Source organism: Salvelinus alpinus, chromosome 6, assembly GCF_045679555.1.
Source record: "Salvelinus alpinus chromosome 6, SLU_Salpinus.1, whole genome shotgun sequence".
Taxonomy (NCBI): domain Eukaryota; kingdom Metazoa; phylum Chordata; class Actinopteri; order Salmoniformes; family Salmonidae; genus Salvelinus; species Salvelinus alpinus.
The window spans coordinates 62,924,349-62,947,685 of record NC_092091.1 but is presented as its reverse complement, the minus strand read 5'-3'; the positions used below and the strand labels follow the sequence as shown (position 1 = coordinate 62,947,685).

The 23,337-nt window shown below is 41.6% G+C and overlaps 1 protein-coding gene across 2 annotated transcripts in view; it reads right to left on the bottom strand.

Annotated features, from left to right (window-relative positions):
- Positions 1-6,458: 6,458 nt before the first annotated feature.
- The window catches only part of LOC139577666 (uncharacterized), a 41,220-nt gene continuing 24,341 nt past the window's right edge, over positions 6,459-23,337 (bottom strand). Inside the window, exons 4-7 of one of the 2 annotated variants that reach the window (XM_071404823.1) lie at positions 21,775-21,960; positions 21,262-21,373; positions 17,020-17,147; positions 6,459-10,805 (exon numbers count right to left, since the gene is read on the bottom strand). In XM_071404823.1, the coding sequence (XP_071260924.1) occupies positions 9,897-10,805; positions 17,020-17,147; positions 21,262-21,373; positions 21,775-21,960 (1,335 nt within the window). In that variant the 3' untranslated portion in view covers positions 6,459-9,896. Of the gene's footprint in view, positions 10,806-15,705; positions 17,148-21,261; positions 21,374-21,774; positions 21,961-23,337 lie in introns of those variants that run through there. The other variant, XM_071404824.1, reaches the window with a different exon arrangement.

Sequence of the window (23,337 nt, the reverse complement as noted above, 5' to 3'; positions counted from 1 at the left end):
AGGTGTACATTGTACAATCACTTAGTGACAGAGAGCCTCAAATGTCACATTTATTTGTAAATATCCAGGGGAAATGTATTCCTGTTTCAGTCATGCTTTGGTCATGTTCGTGTGGGTCAAACAAAAACTACCTAATGATTGGTTGAACCAGAAACAGCTGAGAAGTTTAGCCACACGCTACTACTTTTTTCTGCATGGACTGCAGACCGCAAACAAATATTGTACAGAAAAGCATAAAGGTTTAAATAAGAAACTCTTTGCTGTCCATGTAACCGATGTGAAATGGCTAGCTAGTTAGCGGTGGTGCGCGCTAATAGCGTTTCAATTGGTGACGTCACTCGCTTTGAGCCCTTGAGGTAGTGGTTACCCTTGCTCTGCAAGGGCCGCGGCTTTTGTGGAGCGATGCTTCGTGGGTGACTGTTGTTGATGTGTGCAGAGGGTCCCTGGTTCGCGCCCGGGTCGGGGCGAGGGGACGGACTAAAGTTGAACTGTTACATTGATGCTGTTGTTATTGCACAAAACAATATGTGTCATGTAGAATAACTTCTCACTATGGTAACACTTTTTTCTGTAAATGTACAGTGCATTCGGAAAAGTATTCAGACCCTTCACTTTTTCCACATTTTGTTACGTTACAGCCTTATTTTAAAATGTATGAAAAATATTTTTTAAATCCTCATCAATCTACATGCAATACCCATAATGACAAGCAAAAGCAGATTTTTTTAAATTCATGCCAAAAAAAAAACTGAATTACCTTACTTACATATGTATTCAGACCCTTTGCTATGAGACTCGAAATTGAGCTCAGGTGCATTCTGTTTCCATTGATCATCCTTGAGACATTTCTGCAACTTGACTGGAGTCCACCTGTGGTAAATTCAATTGATTGTACATGATTTGGAAAGGCAAACACCTGTCTATATAAGCAAAAAACAAACCTTGAGGTCGAAGGAATTCTCGATAGAGCTCCGAGACAGGGTTGTATCGAGGCACAGATCTGGGGAAGGGTACCAAAACATTTTTTGCAGCATTGAAGATCCCCAAGAACACAGTGGCCTCCATCATTCTTAAATGGAAGAAGTTTGGAACCACTAAGACTCTTCCTAGAGCTGGCAGCCCGGCAAAACTGAGCAATCGGGGGAGAAGGGCCATGGTCAGGGAGGTGACCAAGAACCTGATGGTCACTCTGACAGAGCTCAAGAGTTCCTCTGTGGAGATGGGAGAACCTTCTAGGACAACCATCTCTGCAGCACTCCACCAATCAGGCCTTCATTGTGGCCAGACGGCACATTACAGCCCGCTCTGAGTTTGCCAGAAGTGACCTAAAGGACTCTCAGACCATGAGAAACAAGATTCGCCGGTCTGATGAAACCAATATTGAACTCTTTGGCCTAAATGCCAAGCTTCATGTCTGGAGGAAACCTGGCACCATCCCTACGGTGAAGCATGGTGGTGGCAGCATCATGCTATAGGGATGTTTTTCAGCGGCAGGGACTGGGAGACTAGTCAGGATCGAGAGAAAGATGAACAGAGCAAAGAACATGGAGATCCTTGATGAAAACCTGCTCCACAGAGCGCTCAGGACCTCAGTCTGGAGTGAAAGTTCACCTTCCAACAGGACAACAATCCTAAGCACACAGCCAAGACAACGCAGGTGTGTCTTCCGGACAAGTCTCTGAATGTCCTTGAGTGGCCCAGCCAGAGCCCGGACTTGAACCCAATCGAACATCTCTGGAGAGACCTGAAAATAGCTGTGCAGTGACGCTCCCCATCCAACCTGACAGAGCTTGAGAGGATCTGCAGAGAAGAATGGGACAAACTCTCCAAATACAGGTGTGCCAAGCTTGTAACGGCATACCTAAGACGACTTGAGGCTGTAATCACTGACAAAGGTGCTTTGACAAAGTTGCTTTAAAGCACTGAGTAAAGGGTCTGAATACTTATGTAAATGTGATATTTACTGTTTTTGCTTGTCATTATGGGGTATTGTGTGTAGATTGTTGAGGGGAAAAAATTATTTCATCCATTTTAGAATAAGGCTGTAACGTAACACAATTTGGAAAAAGTCAAGGGATCTGAATACTTTGCGAATGCACTGTAAATATTTTTTTTGTAAATCTAGTACCCTCAACTTGATCAAATTCATTTTAGAACACTTTGGAAAAGGTTCAACATTACACACATCTTCACTACTTCATGTCATGTAAAGGGACATTCACTCTTCATCAGTGAAACATTTTTACAGACACTATCACCATATCATCTACTCTGCCTCATCATACTCATTCTTTCCTCAGTTCACCTCATCCAGTTTCCCACTACATCCTAAACCAACAGAATTAACTACAAACACACTAAATAGTACTACGTATCACTACACACTAAATGTACAAAAATTAAGAACACTTGCTCATTCCATGACAGACTGACCAGGTGAAAGCTATGATCCCTTATTGATGTCACTTGTTAAATCAATTTCAATCAGTGTAGATGAAGAGGAGGAGAAGTAAAAACAAATTCAATTAAAAATATATATTTTTAAGCCTTGAGACAATGTAGACATGGATTGTGTATGTGTGAATGGTCAAGACAAAATATTGAAGTGCCTTTGAACGGGGTATGGTAGTAGGTGCCAGGCGCACATATTTAAGTGTGTCAAGAACTGCAACGCTGCTGGGTTTTTCATACTCAACAGTTTCCTGTGTGTATCAAGAATGGTCCACCACCCTAAAGACATCCAGCCAACTTGACCCAATTGTGAAAAGCATTAGAGTCCCTTCCAATAGTTTTGACATCTTGTAGAGTCAATGCCCCAAAGAATTGAGGCTTTTCCGGGGGCGCAACACAATAATAGGAAGATGTTCCTAATGTTTTGTACACTCAGTGTACATGGCTTGTGTGCATTTTCTGCTGGAGTATTCTGAGGTAGCTCCTTTCTGAGAACCTCTTCCGGCAGTGCATATAGGCAAACAACCTCTCTCCCGTGTGCATCTTCAGATGCACTCTTCAACTGGTGCTGGTGGGAGAACCTCTTCTCACACTTGGAGAAGCTGTAAGATTTCTCCCGTGTTTACCCTCTGGCGCCTCTTCAGCTTGTACGAGTGGGAGAAAATCCCCCGGCACACGTGTAAGCCGACTTCTTTCTCCCCCGTGTGCATCCTCTGGTGGATTTCCACCTGTTCGGGGAAATTGAAGGCTTTCCCACAGAACGGACAAGGGAAGCGCTTTTCTCTGCCACCGGATCTACTAATAGAATTATTACTACTGTCCTTTGTCAATGGGCTTGTGTAGCCATTTAGTGTTGAGGCACTGGCATTGTCTGAGTTCTCATTTAACATAAGGAGAGTGTGAGGAGGATGAAGGCCAGGGAGTGTCTGTTGTCACAGGGTCCATGTTCCAGTTGATAGATCCTATAGAAGGCAGGCTGAAGGCAGCACCTGTTAGGGGGTTAACCTGAGGCACCATCAGTCTCTCTGAATCACAACTATAGGAGCAGGACGGAGCATCACTAGCCGAGTCTGTGTCTGTTCTCTCCCGCAGCATACAGACACCTCCCTGTCCCCGCGGACCAAATCTACGCCACACCCTGGTCTCAGCCAATCTGCTGTCATGGAGACTAAGTTTGGTTGTTGTGTTATGTTCTACTGTCTGTTTCTGGTCATGGTTAACAGTGTTGTTCCCCAGCCCAGAGTTAAGGGAGCTGTCCCATCCACCGACCTCAACTATGTCGCCTCTGGTCCTGGCTTGCTCGGTGATGTTGTCGCCTGCACCCATCTGGGTCTAGGTTCCAAAATGGCCATCCAGTCTCCTCTGTTAGCCTCCAGCCAACCACCTGCAGGAAGAAGTTACAAAATAGACTTTACAAACATGGCAGAGGTAACTCTAGATATTGAGTTTTGAGTCAATTACCTGGTCAAGTTCATACATTATAATGTGTGTTTTTGTATGTAAACATACAGTAAGTTGCTGTATCTTATATGTAGATCTCCCTTACATTTAGTCAACTCAGCAGATCAATGCTCTCTGGTCTGTCTTCTACTGTCTCCTCTTTGACCAGCAGCAGATCCGGCTTCCCATCCTCCATGTCTACTGACTGTAAGAGATACAGAGTGAGAGGATGTTGGATCAAGAAATCTGATATGAGTAACCTGCTATGGAGCACCTCGTGATTGGGCAAAGAGGGATTGAGTATCGAGGATCAGATCCCCCACCTGTCTACATATTCTTATTCATTATGATCTAAAAGGTAAAACGGATGCTAGTTCAGCACTCCTACTCCGAGATGCATTGGGGATACAGGCCCTGACCTAATACCATACAGACAGTAGTTCAGTGGGCTCACCTCAGTAAAACTATGTTTAGTCCTGTGCTGCTCAGCTGGTTCCTCTGTGGGTTCAGGAGGAGGTGTAGTCTGGTTGTCCTCCATGACCATGGTCCCCTCAGGGTTCCCCAGACCCTCCACACCCCTCCACCTTAATCAACAGCACCTCTGGACCCTCCTCCTCCTGGAAGAGAGAGGTGATACAGATTACACAGACATACAGACATACAGGTACTTCAACATGGAGTGTTTACCCATCCCCACTACATTTGAGTCCTATACTGCAGTTACATAATCACTTCATTGTTGTTAAATCCATCACGGTGGACATAAATGTTGTGGCTAAAAATAAGCTAGCTATGATAAGTCAAGTAATCATCAGACAAACCTGACTAAACTATTTTGACGTGTACAGTAGGTGTTTGTTAGTGTGTGTGTGTAAGTATATTTATTACTTTATATTGGTTATAAAGCACTGTCATGTTTATGCAGAATAGGGTGAGATCAGATGTGATGTATAATTATAATAATAAACATAGCTGTGAGCAGCAATTAACAAGGTTCACAGGTAGGACACAGGTAGGACAAGATCAGTTGGATTTTTTTTTAAAGCAAGTATTCTATCATGTAGGAACTATCTTTGGCAGTACAATTTTGATTGAGACATGTTGATTGATGTTGAAAGTTCTGTTCAAGATCAAACATTTGTGACCAACTATATTCATTGGGTTTGTCTCGTCGAACGCATACTACTGCTGCTGCAGTCAGCCAACAATGATTTACAATTTGTTGAAATTGCTGCTGGCCTGCTGCTGCCTGTGCACGAGCTGAGCGCCTGCTGCTGACGTCACTCACAATGCACTTTTGCAGCCAGGCACGTGTGTTGTGACAGAGAAAATCGTTTTTATATAAACAATATAAAAACTATATAATCCACTTTAGAATAAGGCTGTAACAAAATGTGGAAAAAGTCAAGGGGTCTGAATACTTCCCGAATGCACTGTATATACAAACGTATTTGGACACCCCTTCAAATTAGTGGATTCGGCTATTTCAGCCACACCCGTTTGTGTGTAAAATTGAGCACACCGCCATGCAATCTCCATAGACAAACATACTTTCCTAATGTCGCCTAATGAAATATTGATCTCAAATCCAAAATGCTGGAGTATAGAACCAAATTAAAAGTTTTAGCTTCACTGTCCAAATAAGTGTGAGTGTACATCAGTTTAAATACAGCCAACTTTGAGTGTGTGACTTGTGTGGCTGAGTAAGTCAATAATTGAGTGACAATGTTTGCAACGGCCATGGGAGATTAATAACAATAATACACATAACAGATATGATGAAAGTTGGGAGGAGAGCATGAAAAAAATATCTGATTAAGGGCAACTCCTACCTACTACCCAGTGCCCATTGTGGACACTCCTATGTCTCATAAGGATACTTCTTGGTGGGAACGGTCTGGTGCTGCTTCACATATTTCTCCTTAGTGAAGCAGGTCCCACACGTGGGCAGGCATATGGCTTGTCGGCGTCCGTAATGCTCGGCCTCACACGTTGTCACCCAATGACACCTAAGGTAGAAGCAGGAGCCACCACTATCAGGTGGTTAGTCTTTGAGCTCCCTCCTTGACTTCTAGCTATTGTTTGGGTGTTGTTAGGATTGTGGGCTGAACTACACACTAGGTACCACGCATTAGACGAGACCCTTAAGGAGAAGACAGACTTGCTGAAAGACTACCACCAGGGGGGGTCTGCCACCAGTCTCTGTGAAGGTTGAAGCCCAGGGTGACCTGCTCTGTTCATCATGGATACTGTGGTGTTTGTATCATAGAGATAGACCCTCCTGTTCCTATCAGCCCCAGGCCTTGCTCCAACCCTGAACTGAGACAGTGGCGAGTAACACCGGATATCAGCAGGTCCTCATGGACTGCAGACTGTAAACACAAATTGTACAGAAGAGCATATAAAAGGTTTATATAAGTCTTTGCTGTACTCACAGAAACATGACATATTAGAAAACGTTAACCACAGTCAGTTGAGTTTATTATAATATTTTTTTTCTCCATATGTGTCGTTTCAAGAATGAAGTATAATGTTTTGGTTCGACTGAGATAAAAGTCCACACAGAGTCAATTTTGTATTTAATTTAGACAAAATGGTCATACAATCACATAACATGAAGTACAGTACTTTTATTGAACAAACTGATACGTGACACTATGATAACACTACCTTTTCTGTAAATCTGGTACCCTCGCTCTGAAATAATTCATTTTAGAATACTTTGGAAAAGGTTCAACATTATTTTACACACAGCTTCACTACTTCATGTCAAGTAAACATGAATTAAGGCACTATCATTATCTCACTATAAAACACCAGTATCAACCTAAAGGGACATAGTTGTCATATCATCATACTCATTCTTTCCTCAGTTCACCTCATCCAGTTCCATACAATATCCAAATCCACCAGAATGAACTACAAATTAACTAGTAACTAGTACTACATATCACTCTATACATGGGCAGTGTGCGTTTCCTGAGGTAGCTCCCCTCTGAGAACCTCATGTTAGTTGATTTGATACTATGCAAAATGTCTTAGTTAATTTGATACTATGCAAACATGTAAGTTGATTTGATTACTTGACACTTAAATGGTTTGACAATTCAAAGGTGTGGTCCCACACTTAAAATTATTGAAGACCTTGGCCTGTATCCACAAAGGGTCAGAGTAGGAGTGCTGATTGAGGATCAATAGTCTTATTCATTATGATTTAAAAGGCAAATCTGGTCCTAGATCAGCACTTATAGGGGGATGCCCAAGACGCAAAGAGTTGGTCACTCTTACACTACCGTTCATAAGTTTGGGGTCACTTGTTTTTTTTAAAGAAAAGCAAATTTTTGGTCCATTAAAATAACATCAAATTGATCAGAAATACAGTGCAGACATTGTTAATGTTGTAAATGACGATTGAAGCTGGAAACGGCTGATTTTTTTATGGAATATCTACGTAGGCGTACAGAGGACCATTATCAGCAACCATCACTCCTGTGTTCCAATGGCACGTTGCGTTAGCTAATCCAAGTTTAGCATTTGAAAAGGCTAATTGATCATTAGGAAACCCAATTATGTTGGCAAAGCTGAAAACTGTTGTAGTGATTAAAGAAGCAATAAAACTGGCCTTTAGACTAGTTGAGTATCTGGAGCATCAGCATTTGTGGGTTCGATTACAGGATCAAAACGTCCAGAAACAAAGAACTTTCTTCTGAAACTTCTTCTGAAACAGTCTATTCTTGTCCTGAGAAATGAAGGCTATTCCATGCGAGAAATTGCCAAGAAACTGAAGATCTCTTACAACACTGTGTACTACTCCCTTCACAGAACAGCACAAATTGGCTCTAACCAGAATAGAAAGAGGAGGGGGAGGCCCCGGTGCACAACTGAGCAAGAGGACAAGTACATTAGTGTCTAGTTTGAGAAACAGATGCCTCACAAGTCCTCAACTGGCAGCTTCATTAAATAGTACCCGCAAAACACCAGTCTCAATGTCAATAGTGAAGAGGCGAATCTGAGATGCTGGCCTTCTAGGCAGAGTTGCAAAGAAAAAGCCATATCTCAGACTGGCCAATAAAAATAAAAGATTAAGATGGGCAAAAGAACACAGACACCGGACAGGGGAACTCTGGGTCAAAAGATCCCTGCGTTAACAGTAGTTGCCAGGGCTCTGTGTAAAGCAGGAGATTGAGGGATAATCCTTGTTGACCAGTAGGCGCCACTCGACCTCTCTGTCTCCAACAGATGCTGTGTGATTGGATACTTCAAACAAATAATCTGCCCCCAAGCAAATCCCATAGTGACACATTGAAACCAGTATTGGCAATAGAACCACACGCACGTCTAAACAACAAAACTGCATGAACTTGATAAACTGCATTCATTTTCTCATTAAAAGTGTCTTTAGGTAAAAATAAAGTAGTTGAATGAAAGTAATAAAAAGGAATTTGTGAATATCATTTAGCCTACACAGTACAAACACGATATATAAGACACTTAATGTCTGGATGCAATATCCTATCCAGGAATATTCAACACTGAAATCTGTTACTCTCGTTATTCCAAATGATATTTTCTGCTGACAACAATGAAAATTAATCTGTCTTTAATGCTTGATCTAAACATCAGAAGCTATCGAGTGGAATGGTTACTTTCTATGTTATAGAGTGGAATGGTTTTTCTGCTGGTGTATCCTGAGGTAGCTCTTCTCTGAGAACCTCTTCCCGCTGTGCATACAGGCGAACAGCCTCACGCCCGTGTGGACCATCTTCAGGTGGTGCTGGCGGGAGAACTTCTTCTCACACTGGGGGCAGCTTTAGGGTTTTCCCCCTGTGTGGACCCTCTAAAATCCATTTTGGGAAAGTAGGGGGTGACAATACACGAAAAACAAATATAGATCAATTAAAACCATCCCACTTCTTCAGTCACTCACAGTCCAATCCAAATCAAATCCCTACACAGGTCCACTGGCCTGTGAGGGCGGTACCTTCATGTACAGGATTCCTTGTACATCCTTAGCTACAGATTATTACACCAGATGTGATTCATCCGAATACTTTTGGTATCCATTAATGGGTGTTACAGGATAGGTACTGTTTGGTGTAGCACAGATCATTTTCTTCGTCCATCAATTCATGGAAACAGGAGTCCCATAAAATGTCTGTGCCCAGTTGCAAGGGGTTCGTTTGAATTGAGATAAATGCTCTGTTATTAAAATAAAGACTTTTTTTGCTCCACGAAGTATCCAACAATGTGTACGCCGCCATCTTGTCTATTTCAAGTCTTCTCTCATTGATTGAGACACCTGTCATGTCTCGACACACAAAAGAAAATCGAAATAAGCCCACTTCTTGTGACTCTCACTGACGCCACTTCAAATGCATCTCCCAGGTTCCATTGGTCCAAAACCTCCACTCCAATCAAAAACCAGTCTAAGAGTTTCCTATTGTCCACCACAACTTTACTTCTCGTTTCCTTTCTTTTTCGCCAGTGAAACCCACTCATTATCACTGTCATCTTCACTCGCCAGCAGTTTTAAAAAACATCAGTTTCCGCCATTGTGTCAGTCATCTCTTCCCGTTTCCACCTACCTCCATTTACTCTGAAGAGAATGTATCTTATTGGTTTGCGTCATACCTCAAAGGGTGCGGTTAAATGTTAAAGGTATGCTTGCTGTTCTTTGAAATACGGTACTTCTTATGACATTACACATCAGATATCCTATGATCAGTATCTTTCAAACTGAGAGCAGACTTGTTTAGAAATTAGTGTTAGCTAGAACAGAATAGAAAATAATATGACTACATCACCTCCAGTAAGGTAAATATTAAACTCTTCTAGTTCTAGCCTAGGTTTACAATTTCTCTAAAAACAAGGTATTTACTAGCCTGTTTCAAATGACAAGTTAACAAAAGGGTTAATGAAGGGTAAGTGGTTGATTACCTTCTTACTATAACATGTCAGCTAAAGAATGGTTCTCAGATATCCCCTGTGTACATCAAGCCACACTGCTACGATTTCTCCCCATTGTGGACACTCCTATGTCTGATTAGGTTAGTCAGGAAGGAGAAGCTCTTGTAACATAGTTTGCACTTGAAGGGCTTCTCCTTGGTATGAACGGTCTGGTGCATCTTCACATAGTACGCTTCAGCGAAGCACTTCCCACACGTGGGGCAGGTATACGGCTTGTTGGCGTCAGTCCTAACGCTCGGCCCCCCACGTTGTGACCCAATGACACCAGAGAAGGTAGAAGCAGGAGTATTTGAGCTCCGTCCTTGACCTCTAGCCATTGTTTGGGTGTTGTTGGGATTGTCTGCTGTGTTATAGGCTAGGTAGCTCTCGTGGTGAATGCCCATCCTGACCTTGTCTGTATTCATGGGGTTACCATGAGGTAGCTGAGGAAGGCTAGACCCAGGTCCAGGCTTTCTATGAACGCCGTCACCAGGCATTAGACGAGATCCTGAAGGAGAAGACAGACTTGCTGATAGACTCCCACCAGGGGTGTCTCCCACCACTCTCTGTGAAGGCTGAAGCCCAGGGTGACCTGCTCTGTTCATAATGGATACTGTGGTGTTTGTATCATAGGAACAGGAGGGTCTATCTCTATCAGCCCCAAGCCCTGCTCCATCCCTGCACTGAGACTGTGAAGAGAAGAGTCTGGGCTGCAGACTGGATCCTTGGTCTCTCGGATGACCACCAGGACTGAGGTTATTCAATCCACCTGTCCACTGGTTGTGTTCTGTGTGGTGGTGGAGTCTCTCTCCTTCGTGGTTCGGTCCCGGTTCCGACTCGGGAAGTAAGAGCGAAGGCTCCTGATCCAGGGTTCTGATCCGGTGCCAGGGTTTGTGACCAGCTGTTTCAGAGGTCCAGTCTCTCCCACCAGCAACACTGGATATCAGCAGGTCCTCATGGACTGCAGACTGTAAACACAACATTCAGAGAAGAGCATATAAAGATGTATATAAGAAAGTCTTTACTGTACACACGGAAACATGACATGATATTATAAAATGCAAACCATAGTCAATCCCATCTCTAACACTGTGATTTAAGTAAACTACATGACCAAAAGTATTTGGACACCTGCTCATCGAACATCTCATTCCGAAATCATGGGCATTAATATGGAGTTGGTCCCCCCTTTGCTGCTATAACAGCCTTCACTCTTCTGGGAAGGCTTTCCACTAGATGTTGGAACATTGCTGCGGGGACTTGCTTCCATCCAGCCACAAGAGCATTAGTGAGGTCGGGCACCGATGTTGGGCGATTAGGCCTGGCTCAAAGTCGGCGTTCCAATTCATCCCAAAGGTGCATAAGTATTCAGACCCTTTACTCAGTACTTTGTTGAAGCACCTTTGGTAGCTATTAGAGCCCTGAGTCTTCTTGGGAATGAAGCTATAAGCTTGGCAAACCTGTAACTTGGGGAGTTTCTCCCATTCTTCTCTGCAGATCCTCTCAAGCTCTGTCAGGTTGGATGGGGAGCGCAGCACAGCTATTTTCAAGTCTCTTCAGAGATGTTCGATGGGGTTCAAGTCTGGGCTCTGGATGGGCCACTCAAGGACATTCAAAGACATGCCCCAAAGCCACTCCTGCGTTGTCTTGGCTGTGTGCTTTGGGTCGTTGTCCTGTTGGAAGGTGAACCTTTGCCCCAGTTTGAGGTCCTGAGCGCTCTGGAGCAGGTTTTCATCAAGGATCTCTCTGTACTCTGCTTCGTTCATATTTCCCTCGATTCTGACTAGTCTTCCAGTCCCTGCCTCTGAAAAACATCCCCACAGCATGACGCTGCCACCAATCAACGAGTCTCCATGGTGATGGATAAACATTACATCAACAGGCAATTGTATCGGAACTCTAGAGTAACTCCCTGGCTATAATTAATTAAATGTTCAAATCTGAGTTTGTGTTGTAGTGTATCATGACAACTTCAACTATAACGAATACATGCTCTATTGATCTCCACTTGACAAGGAAAGGGTTGCATATAGCTCAGGTTAATGTATGTAGCCTTCCTAACAAAATACATGAGGTTTTTAACTTGGTCAACATAAATAATATTCCTATTTTGGCTCTGACCGAAATGCATTTAGATGCATCTGTAAATTATGTGTAAATTAACATTCATTGGTATAGTCTACTTAGAAGAGACAGGAATAGGAATGGTGGGGGTGTAGCACTGTACATTCAGAATCATATACCTTTTAAGAGCGATGACCTTAATGTATGTCAAGTAGAGGCACTGTGGGCTCAAGTACATCTGCCTCACCAGGCAGCCATATTGGAAGGATGGGTGCATAGACCTCCTAGCTCTAAGGTGTCCTATCTGGATGACTTATGCACTGGGTTTGACTAAGCCTCAAATAGCAACAGAGATGTATTTATCTTGGGTGATTTTAATATAAATTGGAAGGATCATAATAATTCGAATAGAACTAAATTGATGAGATATGTGGTTTGAAACAAATGGTTAATGATACAACTAGATCATCAACTAAGTTGGGTCATCGTTCAGACACATGCATTGATCTGATCTTCTGTAATATACCATTGCAATGTTTAAAAGCCAGATCAATGCCAGTGGGCTGGACAGACCATAATATTGTGACCATAACCATGAACACCAAGGTTCCAAAGAAACCCCCTAGGATTGTGGTACAGAGAAATTGTAAAACATTTCATCATGAGCTATTTCAAAATGATTTGGCTGCTGTACCCTGGGAGCTGATTTAAATCATGCTACAGAATGTTTTATTGATTTGCTCACTGAGGTAATGGACCATGCCCTAGTAAGAAAGAGTACAGTTGGGGCTCGTTTATCTCCATGGATTGAAGATGAACTGGGTGAGGCTTTTTCTCAAAGAAATATGGCAAAAGTCTTAGCAGCCAAATCAGAACTAGAAATTGATGAACAGAATTATAGAACATTACATAATTATGCAGTTAAATTGAATCGTAAGAAAAAAAGCGTTGTTTTACAAAAATGCTTTTATTAATTGTAAAAATGATTCTAAAAAGGTATGGAATACAGTACACTTGGTACATCTATCTCATCATGCCCAGCTAGTGTGGAGGTTGGCGGGAGAACAATAACAAAACCAGCTGATATTGCCAATCATTTTGCAGATTTTTTTACAAAGAAAATGTATTTACTGAGCAATAATGTAAACATACATTCTTCCAAACAAGCTATTGTCCAATGGATTGATGATCATATTATGAGCAACAAGACCTGCTCTTTTAGTCTACAAATGGTGTCAGTAGAGGTGTTGTTAAACCTATTGAAGTCATTACCCGATGGTAAATCTACAGGTTATGATCTTATGGACAATTTTTTTACTTCGCTATGCTGCTCCCCAGATTGCAACTCCACTGAAATATATATTTATTTGGTCACTGGAAAAGGGGATGTTTGCAAATGTATGGAAGCATGCGAAACTGTGTCCTATTCCGAAAGACAGAAAAGAACCCATTACTCCTGCCAATAGTCGACCAATTAGTCTACTCCCTTCACTCAGTAAGATATTGGAGGGTATTGTGAGTAGACAAATATGGGAGTACATGGAAAATAATGATCTGATTACAGCCAATCAGCATGCTTATCACAAAAACATTCCACTACCACTGCATGGTTGACATGACTGACCAGTGGCTCAATGCTGTGGATAATGGCAGGTTTGTGGGTGTACTATTTTTAGATTTTAGTGCAGCATTTGATTTAGTGGATCATGAAATAATTTTGACAAAATTAATGCATTATGATTTTAAGGAGGTAGCATTGAATTGGGTACAGTCATATCTAACTGACAGGAAACAGTCCACCTCTATCAATGGTTCATTTTCTTCGCCTCATGCTTTAAACTGTGGAATACCGCAGGGCAGTTGCCTTGGCCCACTTCTTTAATATATACCAACGACCTTCCTTATGCCTTATCTGTAACTCAAGCTACTATATTTGCAAGAAAACTTTGGTTATGTTGGTCTGTTCCCCTAAGAAAAGGCCAAAACAGCATGGGATACAATTATGGGGGGGAGTACAAATTGAAGAAGTGGCAGAAACCAAACTATTGGGAGTGCAGCTAGACAACTGCTTATCAAACAACTCATCTATGTCAAAAAATAATCAAAACAGCATGCATGATCAGAAGGATAGATAAGTATTTACCAGGAAAGATTCTTAAGCAAATAACACAATCATTAATTGGGAGTCAGGTGAACTACTGTTCTGTGGTCTGGGGAAATGCATCAGAAAGTGAAATTAGGAGGCTGCAGATTGCACAGAACAAAGCAGCAAGGATTGTTTTAAGGTGGGGATATGGTTCTTTTGTTGTAGTCATGCGCATTGCTCTTGGTTGGTCATCAATCAACAAGATAATTGAAAAAAAAACATGCTTATTTTATTTCATAATATACACCATTTAAAACGTGCAAACTCTATTCACAACGGTATTCAGTTGGTAAGAGAGACATTCAGTAAATACTAGGAATAGATTGTTATCTAGACAGAAAAGAAAAGGCAAAATAACATTTCGATTTAGAGCAATAAAGAAATTGAAAATTTAACTGAGCAAACTAGAAACCTCTCAATATATACATTTAAACAATACTTTAAAACCATTTAAATATAATACATAGAAATGTTGTGTTGGACTATAGTAGATGAAGAATCAATATATTTTTAGATTGAGTATTTATCGGGTCAATATGTTAGTGTATTATGTCTGTTTGTGACAGTGTGTTTATATGTGAAAATGTGTTCGTATTCTAAATTGTATTTTAATGTTTAAGGACTCTTGGAAGATTAGTCCAAATGAGGACTAAAAGAGATCCAAATAAAAATCAAAATAATTAAAAACCATGCTTCACCGTAGGGATGGTGCCAGGTTTACTCCAGACATGAAGCTTAGCATTCAGGCCAAATAGTTCAATCTTGGTTTTATCCAAGAGTCCTTTAAGTACCTTTTGGCAAACTCCAAGCGGGCTGTCATATGCCTTTTACTGAGGAGTAGCTTCCATCTGACCACTCTATCATAAAGGCCTAATTGGTGGAGTGCTGCAAAGATGGTTGTCCTTCTGGAAGGTTCTCCCATCTCCACAGAGGAACTCTGGAGCTCTGTCAGTGACCATCGAGTTCTTGGTCACCTCCCTGACCAAGGCCCTTCTCCCCGGATTGCTCAGTTTGGCCGGGCGGCCAGCTCTAGGAAGAGGCTTGATGGTTCCAAACTTCTTCCATTTAAGAAAATGTTTTGGTACCCTTCCGCAGATCTGTGCCTCGACACAATCCTGTCTCTGAGCTCTACGGACAATTCCTTTGACCTCATGGCTTGGTTTTTGCTCTGACATGCACTGTCAACTGTGGAACCTTATATAGACAGGTGTGTGCCTTTCCAAATCATGTCCAATCAACTGAATTTACCATAGGTGGACTCCAATCAAGTTGTAGAAACATCAAGGACGATCAATGGAAACAGGATGCAGCTGAGCTCAATTTTGAGTCTCATAGCAAATTGTCTGAGTACTTATGTAAATAAAGTATCTGTATTTTATCTTTAATAAATTAGCAAACATTTCTAAAAACCTGTTTTTGCTTTGTCATTATGGGGTATTGTGTGTAGATTGATGAAGACATTTAAAAAATATATATTTTAGAATAAGAGAAAGTGTCTGAATACTTTCTGAATGCACTGTATAGTGTACCTAACAATATGGAGCAATTGGAGTGAATTATAAAAAATGTCAATGTGTTGATTTAAGTATAATGTTTTGGTTCGACTGAGATAAGGGGCACTCAGTCCCCGCAATGTTACAAAAAGTCAGTCACCACCATAGAGTCAGTTTTGTATTTCATTTCAACAACATGGGCATACACTCACCAAACATAAAGTACAGTACTTTTATTACGCAAAACGATACATGTGACAAGTAGAATAACTTCTCATGACCTTTTCCTAAATCTGGTAGACTCGCTTTGATCAAATACATTTTAGAAGACTTTGGAAAAGGTTCAACATCACATTACACACATCTTTACTACTTCATGACAAGTAAACATGAATTAAGGCACTATCATTATTTCACTATAAAATACCAATATCAACCTAAAGGGACAAGGTTGTCCCTTTTCATCAGTGAAGCATTTTTACAGACACCACCATCACACCAACCACCACCATATCATCTACTCTGCCTCATCATACTCATTCTTTCCTCAGTTCACCTCACCCAGCTCCTTATACATCCACAACCAAAATAATTAACTACAAACAAACTAGCTAGTACTACATTACATGTTACAATACTCTATACATGGGTCGTGTGCATTTTCTGCTGGTGTATCCTGAGGTAGCACCTCTCTGAGAACCTCTTCCCGCAGTGTGTACAGGCGAACGGCCCCTCTCCTGTGTGGATCTTCAGGTGTATCTTCAAGCGGTGCTGGTGGGAGAACCGTTTCTGACACTGGGGGCAGCTGTATGGTTTCTCTCCTGTGTGGACTCTCTGGTGCCTCTTCAGGCTAGACAAATGGGAGAAGCTGTCCCGGCACAAGTGGCAGCTGAACGGTTTCTCCCCCGTGTGCATCCTCTGGTGGATCTTCACCTGATTGGGGAAACTGAAGGCTTTCCCACAGAACGAACACATGAAGCGCTTCTCTTTGGCGCTGCCACCTTTACTGATTCCGTCTCTACTACTGTCACGTGTCAATGGGCTTGTGTAGCCATTTAGTGTTGAGGCACTGGCATTGTCTGTGGTCTGGTTTAACATTAGAGGAGTGTGGGGAGGATGAAGGCCAGGGAGTGTCTGTGTTGTCACAGGGTCCATGTTCCAGTTGATAGATCCTATAGAAGGCAGGCTTAAGGCAGCACCTGTTAGGGTGTTAACCTGAGGCGCCATCAGTCTCTCTGAATAAGAACTATAGGAGCAGGACGGAGCATCACTAGCCGAGTCTGTGTCTATTCTCTCCAGCCGCATACGGTCACCTCCCTGTCCCCGCAGACCAAATCTACGCCTCGCCCTGGTCTCAGCCAGACTGTTGTCATGGATACTAAATTCAGATGTTGTTTTGTGTTCGACTGTCTGTTTCTGGTTGTGTTTAACAGTGTTGTTCCCCAGCCCAGAGTTGAGGACGCTGTCCCATCCACTGACCTTCACTATGTCACCTCTGGTCCTGGCCTGCTCAGTGATGTTGTCCCCTGGGCCCTTGGCTGCACCAGTCTGGGTCTGGGAATCCATGACGTCTCCCCAGTCTCCTCTGTTAGCCTCCAGCCAACCACCTGCAGGAAGAGGTTAGAAAATAGACAGAAAAAATATGTCATAAAACTCTATATATTGAGATTTTTTTTTGTCAATTACCTGGTCAAGTTCATACATTATAACGTGTGTGTTTTGTTTGTAAACATAAGTTGCATTGATTACATTTTATGAATGAAGAAAAATAAGAACAAATAATAGCCAGGCACATCACTATTCCCATAGAAGATCTATTACTGTATGTAACAGTGACGTGCATTCAGGGTAGGCAGTGCCTTGTCATCTTCATTTGGGAAAATGCCTGGTCATCTTCCCAAATGTGTAGTGATCTGGTACAAAATGCCCAAATAGGCCAGGGAGAAAGGCAGCCTCGCTGTGTCCCTTTTTCCCACCCTTCAAACTCCAAACTCAATGCAAGGCATTAACATGACTTGCACGTCTGTTTTTCTACCTTATACTGCCAGCTAACGGACACCAAAAGGCAGGCAGAGAGCTTCGCTGCCTTTCATGTGTCAATATGTCCCATTAATTTTCATTGCACTCAAATAATAAATACGTATTGGCATGAAAAAAGTAATGGGTTAAGCAGGAGTATAGACAGAGCTCGCTCCTACCTGTGGACGTCACACGTCATCTGCCAGGCGGTTATGTTCGTTTTACTGCTAGCTAAAGTAAGCTGATCAGGATGACTAACACTTTGCATCTGAAACAGTTTTCAAAGTTGGATTTTCTTGCGAAACAAGGGATGGAAGATCAACACCTGAGCTTAGGGACCTACATCAAAGGAAGTGACAGAAAATAACACAATCTTTGCAATCTGAGTGGTATCAACGGAAAGACTGGCTCTGACTGTGGCAGCGAAGCTAGCAGCCGACTCTACTGCTTCTCCTGCCTGCTGTTCTCCGCCAGCGACAGCATGTGGACAAGAGCCGGTTACTGCGACTTCCAACAACTTGCATATAGCACTCAACAAGCATGAGAAATCTTTCTCACATCCAAAGCCAGATACTGTAGCTCTTAAGACATTTGGCAGCTCACGGATAGATCTGGCATTGAATAAACAACGGAGATTGAATATCAACATGCACAGAGTTTTAGAATGGGTGGCCAGTAATAAACGGTTCCTGAACATCTCTAAAACTAAGAGCATTGTATTGGGTACAATCATTCCGTAAATTCTAGCGTGTGGTGTGGCTGTTGAGCATGTTGAGGAGACTAAATTACTTGGTTTTTCCTTCGATTGTAAACTCCCATTTTTTTCAACCGTTTGCTAAGAGCTGGCAGCAAGCTGATATGTCTGCTGTTAGAACCAGTAAAGGCAGCTTTACCACTCTTGGGTAGCGTAATTACTTTGGCTTTCCTACAGGCACGAGGACAAAGACTTTCCTCTAGGCTCAGATTAAAGATGTGGCTATAGAGTCAGCTAACCATCCTCAGTAGCTTTCTATCTAAGCTGATCAGAAACCATTTTTCCACCTCTGATAGCACTGGAACAGCAGCTACAAGACTTTGATAGTTTCTATGAGCAATCGAGCTGAAAGGCAATGAACTGGGCCTGGCAGAAAGCGGAACTCGTCGTAAACAGACGATCAGTGTAGAGAGGGGGCAAATCTATTACAGTATACTGGACAATATCAATGTTCAGACGAGAGCCAGGTTTGACCACTTTGGTGAACTTAATTTCCTTGGTTTAGTGTTATACTTCATATTTCTCAACTCTCAATTATGAGCTCAATAGCAACTATTTTACAAAGATATTTTATATGCCTTTGAGATAAGGAGCGAGGAAAATGTGCATTAGCCGTTGCGAGTGCATAGGCCTCGTCGGACGGTTGGCTACAACCGGGACCTTTAATGTACTTTTAGATTTATACATGGCTACTATGAGTGGGTATTATGTTTAGAGTTAGTGATCTAGCTAATGTGTTGCGTTTCCACATACTCAGGTGATGAATTATCCCCAAATAAATTAGCCTATGATATTAGAGCACAGAAAGATGGAAATTCATCTCTATCGGGAAAAATATATATGACAATTCTGGAGGCCTATCTTTAATTATTATTTTTTGTACCTTTTCTCCCCAATATCAGGACATCCAATTGGTAGTTACAGTCTTATCCCATCGCTGCAACTCCCGTACGGACTCGGAAGAGGCGAATGTCGAGAACCATGCAACCTCTGAAACACAACCCTGCAAAGCCACACTGCTTCTTGACACACTGCTCGCTTAATAATGCGGCTGGCTTCCCGGGTTATGTCGGAGGAAACACCCTCCAACTGGCGACAACAATAGCATAAGTGTCTACCCAAAACGCATGAAAATCACTGGATTAGATTGCACATTCAAATATTTCTTATCACAACATCACAAGAATGAAACAACTTATTTATTGAATACCATCTCAGTAGTCTATTACACTTTTAAATAAAGCACTATGAATGACTTTATAAGATGATAGGCCTACAAATTTTTTATATTGGCCTGGCCTGGTGCCACCAACTGAAAAACCAGGGGAAAATGCTACAAGGGGAATGTCATCCGTATGGAAACGTTTTCATATGGACAGACCTCACCGCACGTCATTTGTACAGAGCCTTCAGAAAGTATTCACACCCCTTGACTTTTTCCACATTTTGTTGTGTTACAGCCAGGATTTAAAATCGATTACATTTAGATTTTGTGTAACTGGCCTACACACGATACCCCATAATGTCAAAGTGGAATTATGTTTTTAGAAATGTTTACAAATTAATAAAAAATGACTCAATAAGTATTCAACCCCTTTGTTATACCAAGCCTAAATAAGTTAAGAAGTAAAAATGTGCTTAACAAGTCACATAATAAATTGCATGGACCCACTCTGTGTGCAATACTTGTGTTTAACATGATTTTTGAATTACTACCTCATCTCTGTACCCTACACATACAATTATCTGTACGGTCCGTCAGCCAAGCAGTGAATTTCAAACACAGATTCAACCACAAAGACCAGGGAGGTTTTTCAATTTCTCGCAAAGAAGGGCACCTATTGGTAGATGGGTACAAATTTAAAAAAGCAGACATTGAATATCCCTTTGAGCATTGTGAAGTTATTAATTACACTTTGGATGGTGTATCAATACACCCAGTCATACACCAAGATACAGGCGTCATTCCAAACTCAGTTGCCGGAGAGAAAACCGCTCGGGGATGTAAACATGAGGACAATTGTGACTTTAAAATAGTTAGAGTTTAATGGCTGTGATAGGAGAAAACTGAGGATGGACCAACAACATTGTAGTTACTTCACAATACTAACCAAAATTACAGAGCGAAAAGAAGGAATGCTGTACAGAACACAAAATATTCCAAAACATGCATCCTGTTTGCAATAAGGCACTAAAGTAAAACATGTGACAAAGAAATGAACTTTATGTCCTGAATACAAAGCGTTATGTTTGGGGCAAGTCGAACACATCACTGAGTACTACTCTTCATATTTTCAAGCATGGTGGTGGCTGCCACTGCATTAAGTTATGGGTATGCTTGTCATCTGCAAGGACTAGGGAGTTTTTTGGGGGAGGTAAAAATAAACAGAATAGAGCTAAGCACAGGCAAAATTCTAGAGGAAAACCTGATTCAATCTGCTTTCCAACAGACATTGGGAGACAAATTCACCTTTCAGCAGGACAATAACCTAAAACACATGACATTGAATGTTCCTGAGTGGCCTAGTTACAGTTTTGACTTAAATCAGCTTGACAATCTATGGTAATACTTGAAAATGGCTGTCTAGAAATGATCAACAACCAACTTGACAGAGCTTGAAGAATTGTAAAAATAATAATGTGCAAATATTGTACAATCGAGAAGTGCAAAACTTTTAGAGACTTACTCAGAAAGACTCACAGCTATAAATCGCTACCAAAGGTGATTCTAACATGTATTGACTAAGGGGTGTGAATAAATTTTCTAAAATGTCTAAAAACACGTTTTCACTTTATCATTATGGGGTATTGTGTGTAGATGGGTGAGGAAAAAAAAATATTGAATCCATTTTGAATTCAGTCTGCAACACACGCAATGTGGAATAAATCAAGGGGTATGAATACTTTCTGAAGGCACTGTATGTAGGTTATATGTATTTCTCCCTTACCTTGCTCCCCCATCTTTAGTCCACTAAGCAGATTAATGCTCTTTGGTCCATCTTCTATTGTCTCCTCTTTGACCATCAGCAGATTAGGCTTCCCATCCTCCATGTCTACTGACTGTAATAAATACAGAGTGAGAGGATGTTGGATTGAAAGCTGATATGAGCACCCTGCTATGGAACTTCTTCTGATTGGGTAATGAGGGATTGCTATGAGTATTATGCAAACATGTTAGTTGATGTGATACTATCTAAATGTGTGATTTGATTACTTGACACTCTTTAATGGTTTGATAATTCAAATGCATGGTCCCACACTTAAGACAAAATTAATCAAGACCTGGGCCCGTATCTACAAAGAGCCTGAGTAGAAGTGCTGATCTAGGATCTTTCCATATAATCTTATTTATTATGATCTAAAAGGCTAAACTGATCCTAGATCAGCACTCACGCTGAGAGGCTTTGTGTATACAGGCCCTGACCTAATACCATTCAGACAGTAGTTCACAGTGGGCTCACCTCCGTGAGACTGTGTGTGGTCCTGTGCTGCTCAGCTGGTTCCTCTGTGGGTTCAGGAGGAGGTGTAGTCTGGTTGTCCTCCATGACCATGGTCCCCTCAGGGTTCCCCATGGTCCCCTCAGGGTTCCCCAGACCCTCCTCACACCCCTCCTCCTTCACCAGCAGCACCTCTGGACCCTCCTCCTCCTGGAAGAGAGGTAATACAGATTACACAGACATACACTCCCTCAGGTACATACACACAGAGATAATAAACTAGGGCTGGGAATTGCCAGGCATGTCAAGATACGATATTATCACGATACTTAGGTGCTATGTAATGCGATATGTAACTGTATTGATTTTTTCCCCCATCACTATAATAAACACACTTTCAACATGGAATGTTTACCCATCCCCAATACGTTTGAGTCCTATACCATTTCACCAAGTAAAATTCCTGAACATGCAAATGTACAGTCACCTCAAATTATTGGCACCCTTAATAAATATAAGCAAAAAAGACTGTATAAAATAAATAAATCAAATACTGAGCTTATTATATGCTTATTTTATACTAACAGAATTGCTCAGAGAAAGAGATTTTTTTAACAATAATTAATTTTTTTCTAAAAAAGGTAGGCTTCAAAATTATTTCAATACTCCAGCACCCTACCCTTGCGAGGATAACGACACAGCCTTTTTCCAAAATGTTTTATGAGATTGGAGAACACATTGGGAGGGATATTAGATCATTCCTCCATGCATAATCTTTCCAGATCCTTGATATTCTTTGTCTGCGCTTATGGACTGCCCTCTTCAATTAAAAAAACAAGTTTTCAATGAGGTTCAAGCCGGTTGCAAAATGTAGATTTTGTGGTCAATTAACCATTTCTTTGTGGATTTTGATATGTGCTTGGGGTTAGCTTGGGGTTAGTTTCAGGCAACCAGGTTTTTGGCTAAAATGTACTGGTAGTAAAGTGATGCCATTGACCTTAAGATCCCCAGCACCAGTGGAAGCAAAATAGTCCCATAACATTAAATATCTTTCTTGGAAGGCTTAATCAAAACCTTCCCAAGAAGGTACCCACTATCAATCGCTATGGAAAGATACCTAATAAGATAGCACTCTCGGTCGAAAGAGGGGGAGGATGATCGACGTACAGGACAGACCCCTTATGACCACTCATGAAGGACAACCGAACATCTAAACAATTTATCTAGGGTCTACAGATGTGTAAAGATTTTCAAAAACGAGATGGGTCTGAAGATCTATCAGGCAATCGGAACATCACTGGGGGTGGCAATCGGAACATCACTGATGCACCAAGGGATACAGAGAACCAACAGGAAATGGTAGGCACACAACATAGAAGACAATATGTACAAAACAACACAGGAGAGACCAGGAAGGAGCCTGTGAAATCATCAATCAATAACAATTATTTTATAAAGCCATTTTTACATCAGCAGTTGTCACAAAGTGCTATACAGATACCCAGCCTAAAACCCCAATCAATGCAGATGCAGAAGCACAGTAGCTAGGAATAACTCCCTAGGAAGGCTGGAACCTAGGAAGAAACC